This window comes from Gymnodraco acuticeps, unplaced genomic scaffold (assembly GCF_902827175.1).
Source record: "Gymnodraco acuticeps unplaced genomic scaffold, fGymAcu1.1, whole genome shotgun sequence".
Classification (NCBI taxonomy): Eukaryota; Metazoa; Chordata; class Actinopteri; order Perciformes; family Bathydraconidae; genus Gymnodraco; species Gymnodraco acuticeps.
In genome coordinates, this window is record NW_022992150.1 from 1,355,110 (window position 1) to 1,368,469 (window position 13,360).

A 13,360-nucleotide genomic window follows, 5' to 3' on the forward strand; every position below is an offset into this window, starting at 1 on the left:
TGCATCAAAAAAGCAGAGTACGTTTACATGTGAGTTACTTCCTGTCTCTGAAGTCCTGATTATTTCAATTACAATCATGCTGTTTGGCTGTATTTGTGTTGCCCTTGGCTCTTCGCTGTGTCCCATTACCAGCCTGTTACAGCAGCCAGAGCAGATGTTTTCCAGCATAGTCGTCACGAAGCAGGCAAACTCAGGCTGTTATTAATATGGTGGGAGCATACTGCCCTGTCTTGTTTTTATGACTTGATAATGGCAGATGTGAATTTCAGGAAGGTGGCTAAATGAGGACGTTTACAGCGGGGATTAGCGATAACAGCACGGGCACGAGGTGGACACACTGGGTCAGCCAAATAGGAAATGTATATCCTGCCATCAGATTTTACAGCCCCCTCTAATCCTCTGAATAGCAGGTAAGGTGAGATGCAATCATACTTGTTGGTTTACACCAGCACGGAAGCCATAGCAAAGTGCATGATAGGCAGTTAACTAGATTGCAATATCCACCTGCTGACCAGGGATCAGCCTGAACCTTTGACCTTCACTTTAACGCCCACTGGGTTATTAAAACTCTAATTGGATGATTACTCACTACAGATATTCATCAGCTGATCAAAGACTGCTTGTAGATATAACCTTTCAGGGAAAACTAACTACTATGAATACTTTACTGTTGCATTGTCTGATTTGATATAATTTGCACTAATATGTGTAAACTGTATTGCTGTAGTTCTTGTGTGTTTTGTTTCAGAGTGGGGGTAAATTACATGTTTATCTAGTGGCCTTCTCTCTTAAGGTTTTGAGCGGTATGTCTCTTAATTAATCAATTAGTTTATACCAGTGCATTTATATCAGTGCTTCTCAAAGTGTGAGCGCCCCCTAGTGGTCCGTGAGTATATTGGTAACATTTTACAATTTATATAAATACATTTAATTTGTCCGCACTCTCGCGGGAATATCTCCGCAATGGAGAGAGCTTAAGTTTCACTTTCGATTGCATGATATAGCCCAGCGCAACACCTTCGTCTATGTTGCCACTTGTTTGTACCATTTTCAGGTGATTTGTAATCTGTTCTAGAAAAACGATGTGTTTTGGGATATTTGTGGAGTTAGGTGGTCCGCGAGTGTTTTTATTGGTTAAGTGGTCCTTGGTATGAAATGTTTGAGAAACACTGGTTTATACGCTTTCTAGCTTTGTTGATCACTTTTAATCCAGTAGTTCTTTAATGCCTCAGGGTTCAGCATTGCTTTGACTTATTTAGGTCGTCTTTCTTAAATAGCCAGGGCTACATTGCTCTGCCATTTAACAAATGTATTTATCGTCTCCTCTTTCCTGAAAGGCACTGGTTATGCACATTTTTATATTCTGCAGCCATGCGTGTCATACCGAGCACTCTGCTGATATTCCTGTTACATAAAAAAGCCCACTTTCCCTAAACAAGAAGTGTTTGTCTATCATATTACCACCACACATGAGCCACACACAAAGCTTGACCCAGTGTTAAGTGTCTGCGCTAAATTTCATTGCCTCCATCTACTGGAAGGCCTGCCAATATACTGGCAGTGAATTCCTGGAGGAAAATAAATGGCAATAAAAAAGAGAAATGATAGCCCCTGCAAGCCGATAGGAGAGGGCTCTTTCTCAGCTGTCTTTTTTTCCATGCCTCTCTTTATTGAGGCTGCCCAGCTCGGGGAGCTGTGATTTGGCACACTGACTGTGGCTTTAGTTGGATGGGTCCCTGAAAGCCAATATTGAAGTAACGACTCAGTAGCACAGATTGAAGAGCCGGGGAATCATGTAATTAATTGCATGCAAATTTCTTTGATGAGCAGTTATGTGGTGATGAGCGCTCAACCGGGCAGCTAGAGGGATCTTTTTGACCTCCGCAAAGTCCCAGCACCCTCCTCCCCCTGTCCCCCAATGCATTCTGGGACAGTATAGTAATAGTATCCTCTTGGCCTGCCTGTCTGCTGTACATGGGGAATGTTAGAGTGCTGGAAATTGGAGGTGCGTAAAGTGGGCAGGAAGGTTATTTTACTGCCACGCGGGGCTACTATAACAAGATGTTCAGATATGATCTGAGAGAGTAGAGGTCTCCCGCTGCTCTTATATTCTCTCCCCCCCCACCACCACACAATATTTCTCCACCTGCCCAGTTCATTATTAAATCTGGGAATTGTCCCCATAACTCAATCCACCACACTACAGCATTATATGACCATTTGTGAGAAGGAAGAAGGGTGATTGCGACACGGGGCAGAGGATGGATGTTAAAAGCATATTGATTTGTCTGTAATGTCGTCATAGATCAGAGATTTATGGCAATATATAAATGCAGCCACAAGCTCTATAGCCTCCAGCCTGCGGTGGAGGAAATGGAGTCCTTAGGATGACTGATGAGATCAAGACAGTGCTTTCAGCCACGTTACCCCCCTCCTCTCGTCCCCCTCCCCTCAAGCCTCCATTTCCCACTCCTCCTCCTCTCAGGATGCTCTCACCCTGCGGCTGCACTGACTATTCCTCAGTGGTTCTATATCTTTGCTCTGGCTTCACATTCCAGTACAGAGGCAAGGAAAGCCTCCTCTGTGGCTGAGATTGGTCGGAGTGAGTGCATTCGGCCTCACTGATCTCTCCCCTGCTAGAAAAATTATGTCTGACAAGGTCGCCAGAGATCACTGCCGCTCAATGATGTTAGAGGATTGAAAAGAAATGGAGCTTCTCCATGGTTACATTCTTAGGTACTAATAAAAACTGCTTTACTGGCTGACTGCAAGTTACATCTTATCCACAGGCAAACAGTAGGCTTTGGGATAAACATGACAAGTATTTGTAATATGTCATTTAGTCACAGTGATGAAAGTACACATGACATCCATGCTACAACTACAGGGATAAAAAGAGGTATTAAGGGTTATTTTCAGTACAGTGGGCTTTTTTTCCACACAGAGCTAACAGTAAACAAATCTGGGGCAATGGAAGCCAAGCGCTGATGCTCAGTGACAAGCTGTGAGCGAGGGTGGCAAAGGGGGTTATGGGTGATGAGAGGGCCATGTGGGGCTCCTGTCTGCGGCAGTTAGAGCAGCTGGGCCTCATATCTGAGCACAGGGTCAGAGCCAGGCCACACTGGTGGGCTCGCCAACACAGCCACTGTCAGAGATGACGTAAGGTTTGTTGTCGCCCCCACACAGTCCCTGACAAAACCCTCGGCCCCTCTTTTTACATAACCGTCTCTTCAGATAAAGCCGACTACGAGTTAAACAGGCCCAGCAGTTTCCAACTGCTGCTGTCGGCCAGCCCACAGGGTTTTACTCTACAGGCTTGCTGTGAGGCTGATGTGATGTAGAGGCTGGTATGGACGTAATTAGCGATGTTTAATGTGGTCTAATGTTTGGCAATCATGTCTCCTAAGGCTATTCGAGAGCGCCTGTATAAAGTCTGCAGGAATTCTTCAAGTTGTTCATTTTAACTGCTGAGTCGTGAAGCTCACAAGCACTTTAATAGCCTTGGTATATAGACCTCTGAAGGCAGCATAAAGGAGATATTCAAAGTGTAGTCAGTGGAAACCAAGGGGATTTGACAGTGCCGCAGGAAATAGACAATTTATTATCAGCAACACAGCCTAGGTAGTGGATTATCTATAAAACTTTCATTGTCCTCCCTCAGTGGCAAGCAGCCATAAAACTTCCCAAATGAGGGACTTGTTAATTTACTTGTTAAAGCAAATTAAAAATGTATAAGCGCTTTTAGGTAAATTAGATACTCTTTCATTGCTGCCCTAGTGGGATTCTCTCTGTCAGATCCTGAGAGGACAGGTTAGCTGTTCTGAAAGCCGCAGATGAACAATAAAAGCCGTTAAATTGTTCCAGGTTTTATTACCGCTGAGCTCCGCAGCTGCTGTTGTGCGTAACTAAGGGAAACCAGGAGCTGATGGCTATCCCACTGAGGCCAGTACAGAAAACTGAGCCTGCTTCTCTCTCCGTTTCCCTTTTTTTCCATTTCTGAGGGATGGGGATGGGTGGGGGGGGGGGGGGGGGGGGGGAGTGCTGGGCCAGGCAGGTTGTGTATGGCTCTGTTTAAAAAGGCCTTTGTGGTTAGAAATGTTAGCAGGCCTACTTTTGTGCTTGATTGCATCGCGTCTGTAGTGCAGCCCTTGAGAATAGGTCAATACACTTGTAAAATTCCACTATGGCAACGGTGAGCACTTTTCAGTAAGTGAGAAAATAATTGACTCCACATGTTCAAGACAATGTTGTAATAGCTGTTGCAGCACACTTTTCAGGGGAAAACCATTGAAATTAGATATTTCAAAATGTATCTGCTCTCTGATCTGGGGACGTACTGTATTGTGTATTCTGAGTTGTGTTGTAGTGCCTGCATAACACAATTACTTCTATGCTGCCATTCACCATAGAAACTGAAATGAAAATATTCCATATTGATTTTTTCCTTTAATGACATTTCTTGTATAATCAAGAGGGGCATCTTGAGCTTTGGTAGATAGCGTTTATGACATTCAATAGCACCTTTGGTATTTCATTTGGCAGTTTCAATAATGCTGCTGTGAGGTTGCTGTTTATTATCTATTTCTTTCAGCCAGACCTTTAAAGACATGTTGAAAAGAGAGGTCCTACTGTTATTCCTCATTTATGTGAGGACTAATTAAAAATCAGTAGAGTGGAGAATGTAATAGTGAATATACAGTTTTACAGGAGGAACCTAGCTTTGGTCAAGGCCTTTCAAGAAATAAAACCTACTGACACATTACTGGAATGGAAGTCTGACAGCGAGGTTTATTATTTGGTGCCTGTTTTCTTTTGGATAATATGGATTTATAGTGTTAGGTTTTGTTGGGATTAGCATGTTAACGTACATTTCATACAGTATGAGGTACAATTGAGATTATATTGCGTTTCAACTTCCAACTTTTTTTATTTTGTGTACTCTACAATAAAAGTAGTATAAGAAGTATACTTCATTAACAAGAACTTGGCAAATGTTTTGTCTAGTGTTATCACAAAAAGTCAAACTTAAATAGACATTTTTGTACAAAAACTAGTACATATATCTAGGTGCTTAGTGTACTTCTGCATTCAAATTGAAATGCTGACTAGTAATGACTCTGTTTAACTCGGTTTTGAGTATCACTGGAAACTCAGACATAACGGATGCATTGTAATTGTTCGGGATGTTCAGATGTTACCACTGCACTATTCAAATAAAGTATGGCAGTTCAGTAATTGAACAGTTTCTAGTAACTTAAGATCAAGTATTTATATTTTTTTCAAAGAATGATTTATAAGAAACGTTAAATTATGTCTCATACTTGCGGGCTGAACTGTTTCATGCTGAGGTTTTGGCTGCTCTCTTGCAAAGCCTCATGTTGACTGCTGATTGAAAACAGTTGTTGATGCTCTACTTCAGTGAATTCAGACTGGTAAGAGAGACAGGGAAAAAAAACGTTATGCCTTAACACAGAACAGATTGCAGGAAAACAAGACCTCACTGTGTGGAAATTAATGGCAGATGCACTTACTAGTAGTTTAAATGTTTCATTAGACGCTAATGTCTGGCTGTGTCTTTAATTGTTGTGAAATTAGCCTCTGGAATATTAAAACCATCTGTCTGTTATCCTCCTGCAGGGCCAGTTCTTACCCAGGCTGCTCAGATAGTTAGGTCATTAAATAAATGCATCTGTATGCCTCGACCTGCGTCTTAATTAATGTCTATATGCTATTGCAGTAGCACACGCCAATCTGGGGCATCTACACACACACACACATACATACACACACACACACACACACACACACACACACACACACACACACACACACACACACACACACACAAATGGCTCGTCTCCCTGCCTTTGATCTCTAGTGCATTGGGTTTCATTACGTGTCTGAAACTGAATCTAAGTTTTAAAGGCTATAAAAACACAGTACACAGTACAATGACTTGAATGCATTAAGAAGTTGGAATGATCCGACCAGCGGTATTAAAGCAAAGGTCACAAAGACTGCCCCCCTCTCTACACCCACACATGGGCTTCTCATTTACATTTATTATCAGACAGCAGGTCGTTAAATATCAACTTCACTTTTTGATGGCACTGACCACCGGCATTCCCTCCATTTGTTGAAGACATCCATTAATCACACCATAAAAAATGAAATGAATCCATCATGTGAAACTCCGAAAGTGAGAGCGGATGAAGAAAAGAAAAAAAAACCCAATTCTCCAAAGTAATTTAAGGGAGCTCAAGGGGAAATTAAAAGGAACAAGCTGAGGGATACATTTTCAAATAGCTGTGTAATCAGGTCCCGAGCTATGTAATAGCCCTGAAAGATGAGCCGCTCTTTATTGGAATGTCTTTATTAGACATGTTCTTCAGACATTACACAGATTTAAATTTGTGCAAGATTTCTGATTTCATGGAGTACTTTCCCACTGATAAGCCAGGATATAGACGATGTGATTATACGGTTTCACTACTACAGAGTCAGTTTGATACCACGTTGATTAATAAAATCTCCATATCTCTACCACACTTGCCTTATTATATTCTTCATAAGCTTACTCTATATGGGTTTGGATCGTGTATATGTATGTATGTATATATATTATATATATATATGTATATATATATATGATATATATAATATATATTTATATTTATATTATATATATACATGTAATGCCGGAGTCAGCAGCCGCTTTCAGTAAGGTCTGTGTTTTTGTGTGTGAGCACATTCATAAATGCATGAGAATGCTGGTGTGCGCTGCCCGGTGTTGTCAGCAGGGACACAGCTTGGTTAATAAATATTATAGGTCAACATGTTTTGATGAAGGAGCCACAGACCGGGGAGTAAACACCTTCCCTCGCTCTTTCTTCATTTCAGTTCACGGGCCAGGGTGGATGAGATTTGATTCCCCTTTTCTCTCGAAAAATATGTAAACTCCCCTCAGACAAACTGGCATTTACAAGAAAAAGAGAGGAAATGTGTCCCTGGTTTTTGTGGGAATAAAATGTGTTGGAGATAATTAGTGCTATCACAGCGCAGGGCATTGGTGTGCATGTGTGTGTGCACGCGCCACATTTGATCCTTGTGTGCTTTAGTCTCAGCAGTGCGTACATAGACACACACTGATGCACACACAGATATTCAGACATGTGCACACGCAGAGACAAACAGGCCCATCAGGCATTCCCTGTGCTCAAATCTCTTATCACATTCACACTCTGGCGAATCCACCCGCCTTCCACCCATCATGCAATTCTCCCAAGGAATAGGATTCCTTTCACACCGCTAATGGATACAGAAAAGGGAACATTTTCATTTTAATTACCCGCTCAACTCAAGGGTTCTTTTGGTATTCCCACAACTTGAGCCCTTTCATCACACTAAATGATGGCCAATACCTGAAAAGAGAATACTGAATGAGAGGTAAAAAAAAAAAAACATACTGTAGCGCTGTCACTTCTCTCCAGAGCTGTAGAGGGGAAAGGAGAATGCCATCATATTATAGTCCAAGTCCTTTGTGTGTGCAGTGCCAGGATCTGCTTTTCCGATTAGTTGGCAGAGCAGCCGTTCACTACACTGTCCCATAAAGCCATCTTTTTATGAGCTTTGAAATGAAACCTGCAGTGTTTGTCTGGTCTGGAAGGAGCAGCCTGGGAGCTTCAGACGACATAAATCGCAGACTTAGCCACGAAGTACAGACCCCACCTCCTCCTTCCACTCAGCTCCGCACTCCCAAGAGTCTTTTATTGTTCTACAGATTTTGAAGGGCCTCAGATGCTGTGCGGATTGGCACTTCCTCTTTTTTATTCTTGTAATTTTGCAGCATTTCCAACAGAGCGTCTAGAGGATGACACTTGCTGAGCTCCTGCTGCCTCGGCATGTGGTGTCTGCTTGGAAAGGATAGAGGCTCCATTTGAAGGTTCTGGAGGGGTCTTTGTCCCTGTTCTCTATTTCGTGGGCTGAGAGGAGTCTCCTACTGCGAGATCAGATGGCGTCTATCATTGGCAAGCGGAGTGATGGCTGCTGAATAGGCTCAGAAACATGACAGATTTACAGAGACAGCACGGCGGCTCCTGCCAGTTCACACATATTCATGAGCGATTCCTGTGTGACGCCATCCCTGCGCCAGCGTTATACATGTTAAGCTCCAAACTGCAGTGTAACCACTTTTGCTTCATGTTGTTAACCCTTGCTGTCATTGTGTGTTATGTTTGGCAGCTGAAACCGGGGCAGAACAACTGTAAGGGCAGCGACAGCGAGAGTGTAAGCGGAAGGTCCAAGCCTTCCATCAGGAGCAGCTCCAGAGACAGGCTGACAGATGTGAGTACATTAACACTTAAAAGTACTGCTTCAGTGGCAGCTGAGGTCCTGTGTTTGTAGTGAGTCATCTTCTTAGAAATAATGCCAAAATCAAATATCTGAGGTCATTGCCAGTTGGTAATTTTGTGTACATAGTTAGGATTTACATTTCAAATATATACCACACAAAGGAAACATACTTCATAATAATACAACAATTCTGTGCCAAACGTTTACCAAATCACCTCTCCAAAGTTGATTTTACATTTACATGCAGTGGTCAAACTCCCAAAGAATTTGAACATACAAAAAATATCTCTAGGGCAGAACAAGTTGGCCTGAAAAGTAAAGGTAATGGTTAAAGTTCTAGTGTCCAAACAAATGTTAGATTTTTCATGCGTTAAAATCAATGTGTTAAAAGTAAACATGTTGTATATTTACATAGGAAATAAAGAGAGATGGCATTATTGTAAATATCTATCTCCCAATTTATTAGCAAGTAATCTGCTTGGAGTATTCATTAGTTAAATCCCTTGTTGCACAACATTAACAAGCAACAGTGTCATGTAAGAAACTTGTACACATTCAACTTCACGTCAAACCACCTCTTCATCATTACATGTAACAGTTACTGGTAATACTTTAAAGTATTAGCTTGGGATTGTCAATCAGTGCATGATCTTTCAGCGCAAATGTTATACACCCTACTACAGTTTCATTATCCAAGAATCATTATGTGTATGTGGCCTTGCACCTGCGGAATGTCACAGACAAAAGGTAAGTTATGGATGTGATATCATCTATTTGTCAGGATTTATTTTGGTGTTGAAACAATACAATTCAGCCTCAGCAGATACATCTTAAATGTCTTCAATGCACTGTTGAAGTCATTCAGGTAAAGAGCACACTATTTGCATCATGCACACACACACACACACACACACACACACACAACACACACACACACACACACACACACACACACACACACACACACATATATATTCTCCCCTCTCCCCCCCTCCCAGAGGCTCTACACAGTATATGACTGAAACAAAAAATACACTACTTACCCAGGTCCTCGTTTCTTGTGGAGGAGCTGGAGGCGAGCATTAGCTGACAGAAGAAAGAGCGCGGCGGCTACGTGTCCCCTGGCCCTGTGACATATTCAGGATGTAAAGCGTGCAGGCTCGAGGGACTCATGGCCCCTTCTCTTTGATTTGTGTGGAGAATCTACAGTGAAGCAATCAGATATCTGGCCGTAATTAAAGCTGTCAGTTAAGAGGCGCGCAAGTCTTTGAGAAAGACATGGTCGAACAACTGAAGCAAAACGGATTCTGCGTGTAGCTTTACGATGCTTGACTGGGCATGAAATGAAATAAGTAATTTGATGTTGACAGCAGAAATTGAAATGATACTCGTGATTTCTGTCAGACTGCACTGCGGCAACTTTGCAGCAGTATACCATGACAAATGTTGCTTCAACAATGGAGGTTTGACGTTTAGCCTATGGATGGATGCTTTAATGTGACTGCCATACACATTGATAAAAGCATTCAATGTGTCATCTGTTGTGTCCTGATCTCTAATAACTAAATGCTATTACAACAACATAGGTCTTATGCAACACTGAAATACAGTTTGATAATTGTCAAATTGTTCCTAAATGTTTTAATTTTTTGCAAAAAATTGTAGGTTAATCCATGTTATAGTTCCAAACATTTTTCTTTACCTTAAGACAGTTGGCACAACATTTTTTTATTTCAAGTGGTGTTATCCTAAAGGGCCATGCAAGTATTCATCACTTTGCATATATTATAATATGTTTTAGAGGCCTCTGCTTCAGTTTAAATCTTTATTCAGTGTTTACAATTACATCATCTTTTGCTTTAATTTGCAACAGTCACAATCTCACTAATCCTCACTGGCGAAACATTTCCTGCCATTCACATTACATCGCTTTGATACACTCTTACACACTAAACGGTTACATCATGTTATGGTCTGCCACTATTACTCACAGGAACACTGTTGCTTCACTTCATCTTATTTCAATTTGAACATTGTATGTGAAATGATTCACTACATTGAATATAATTAACAGCCACAGTCCCATGGGTTACTGTGATTTATTTGATTGGAACATTTCCTAAATTCCCAAATAAATCTGGTATTTGTTTTAAGAATGTCAGGTTTCCTCAAGCAGAAACTTGTTCTCAGGAAACATCTGTCGCCCCTTTATAATCATGTCCACCTGAACTGGCTTTGAGCCTCTCCGTACATCTGGAGGACAGAAGGGAATGGCCGCTTAGTTTCCCCCTGCTGCGTCTGGTCAAGAAAGCCCGCAGGAGATGGAGCATGTATTCAGTAGAGCTGCTGAAAGCTGGGCAGCACGAGGAACGACTTTTAGACCCCCATGTCACCTTGTACGGTCCGACTGTGTGCGGCTTCATCTCCGGTCTCCACAGGTTTCTAAACAAGTCCCTTCCAGCTCTGCTGTAAAAACCCACTTCACACGTTGCAAGAGATGCAAGTCGTGACTTCTTGTAGCGGAGGACGACAGGAAAATTGATGAAAGTAAAAAAGTTTTGTTTAGTACTGAAATTCCTTTATATTATAATGAAAGAAAACATTGGTTGATTTTGAAATGTTATGTTATCTTCTTTGTAGGTCAATGTGCTTGTTCCACTGAAATATTAAAAGTATTGTGATTGCAACACGGCACAAAGCAACTGTACTGCTCCTGTGGTTCAGCTGCACAGAGGCGCTCCCATACAGTGCAAACACAAAGATAAAGTATCTAAGTCAGTCGTTAGTACCAGGGAGCGGTGTGAGACTGGAGCGAGCTTTGACCCGAACTGTTCATTAGACCCAACAGTTCGCTAATAGTATTTGCTCTAGCACTCCCTTCCCCTCATGGAGCGACCACGCTCCGATGAAGCAGATGAACCGAGTTTGCCGACCTGGCACTGGCTGGCAGGGAGATGGAGGCCAGAGGAGGTCAGGCCTGGCAGCCTCCTCTCTCCCGCTCTCCCGCTCGCCTTCCCTCCTCACTCCGTCCTGCCAGCTCATTAAGGCCTACAAATGGCACATCAGCTCGCCTGTGTTTGCCTCAACCCCAAACCCCAGCTAAATTGGCAGGCTTAGCCGCATTTTCTCTGAAGCGCTGGGTTCCCTTTTGGGTTTCGTTTGAAGCCGACATGGCAGCCGCCCCCCCACATCCCCCACCACACCCCACCCCTTCAGTCTGGGTGGCAGACATTCATGCAGGCAGCAGTCCTGAGCAGAGGGAGTCTGTTGGATCAGGGAGGGCAGGGAGCTTGGGATGAATCTCTCCCGTTTAGTCTCTGCGGCAAGGGGTGAAATGCCATCATTACCCAGCTGCCTATCAAATAAATTGGCAATTACTGGCCCGGGATTGCGAGTAAACAGCATGTTACTCCTTTTTTTTTCACCCAAGGCTCTTGATGAGAGGTGGGTCCATTAGAGAGAAGCTCCGGAGTACTGCGTCAGAGCCCGCCAGTCAGTGTTAGCCAGCCTGATGAGAGGCACAAGAGGCAGACTATAATGAATGCACCGCTATATTTCAGTGCCATTTTTATCGACAGCCAAAACTGTTATATTGTGCTGTAGCTGCTACTTAGTCAATTCTAACTGTCAAATTGAAACAGATGCAATGCTGTCTATGCTTTTGGACAGCATTTGTATACATATTATATGTATACATACATAAATACATACATATAACACTTGATTGGTGTTATTCCAGAAATGTTTTTCATGCTGGTTTTTCCAACTGAAATGAAAATGTGAAATTGTGGTTTCCTGAAATCCATATGTGTGTCCTGGCTCCACTCGCACGAGAAGGTTTTCTTGCGGTGAGGTCTTGGAAAGTTGTTTTGTAATGAAACATCTGGAAGTGATATTGTTAAAAGTCAAGCACATCGTCTTCCCATGCTTTTGAAGCGGTTTCAGTCCAAACACAGCTAAATTCTCTCTAAAACTAAAACTGAACTCAGTTATTTCTGGCTTTCCACTGAAAACAGGACAGCCTATTCAGAATCCTGTGTGCATGTGGTGAAACCATTTCCAATACTCAAATTACAGCTTTTGGAAGCAGATTAATGTCATAAAGTATATTTGTTGTTGTTAAAATTACTGTTATGATTAAGTTTGCTGGAGCATACCGAGACTGCACATAATGTTTTGTCCTTGACTCGAGCGTACAGTCTTTCCATAAGCTTCTTGTCTGGAAGGAATCTCACTGTCCAAGTGAACTGCTTATGTAATCCCACCTTCTCAGTACATTCTCCAATTATTTCCTGACACTCTGATGTAAATGAGGTCGCAGTCCCCCTACATGTCCAGATATGCTGGCCAATTTGCTCCGACACGGGTCTTGTAATTGCTTGCATCAATTATCCTTCTCTTTCTCTCTCTGCCTCTCAATAATTTGAAATGTTTCCTATTAGAGAGAAACATTTAGATACGGAAGCAGGAATGTTGTACCTATAATTAGCCCATTATCATGGGATCGTACTCTTTGCTGAGGTTCCAGTGTGTGCATAGCAGTGGTGTGAAATGAGCAGCACATGCAGTACAGGCACTACTTGACTTTGACTGTTTAATGGGTTTTTCAGCAGTGATGTAAATAAGTCAGGGCAGATTGAAAGACCAAAAATAATAGAAATGCAGACATATTTTTGGGATTCTAACTTGTTGTGCAGATAGTAATATCAGGGACAAAATGGCACCTGTTGCTAAATTGGTTATACCCACAAAACTACACTTATAAACTAACACTGAAAAGCCTACTCATACCCACTCATCCCCCCCATATAGGGAACAAGTCAAAGCTTTTGGGAAAAAATAATATGGGTTAGCCTTATTTTAAAATAAGTTAGTGCTGGTGAGTGTAATAGCTCAAGGCAATTTTGACAGCTTTTCATCATATGCATGGAACAATATAGAGGCCAGCTCAAGAAGTCCTTAGAGATCAAATTGACTGGTACAGTATAGACCAGGGGTTCCCAACCTT

At 42.2% G+C, this 13,360-nt stretch overlaps 1 protein-coding gene across 1 annotated transcript in view; it reads left to right on the forward strand.

Moving 5' to 3' along the window:
* The window catches only part of auts2a (activator of transcription and developmental regulator AUTS2 a), a 289,935-nt gene that overhangs the window by 118,722 nt on the left and 157,853 nt on the right, over positions 1-13,360 (forward strand). Inside the window, 1 exon segment of the mRNA XM_034204116.1 lies at positions 8,242-8,343. Coding sequence (XP_034060007.1) covers positions 8,242-8,343 — 102 coding nt within the window.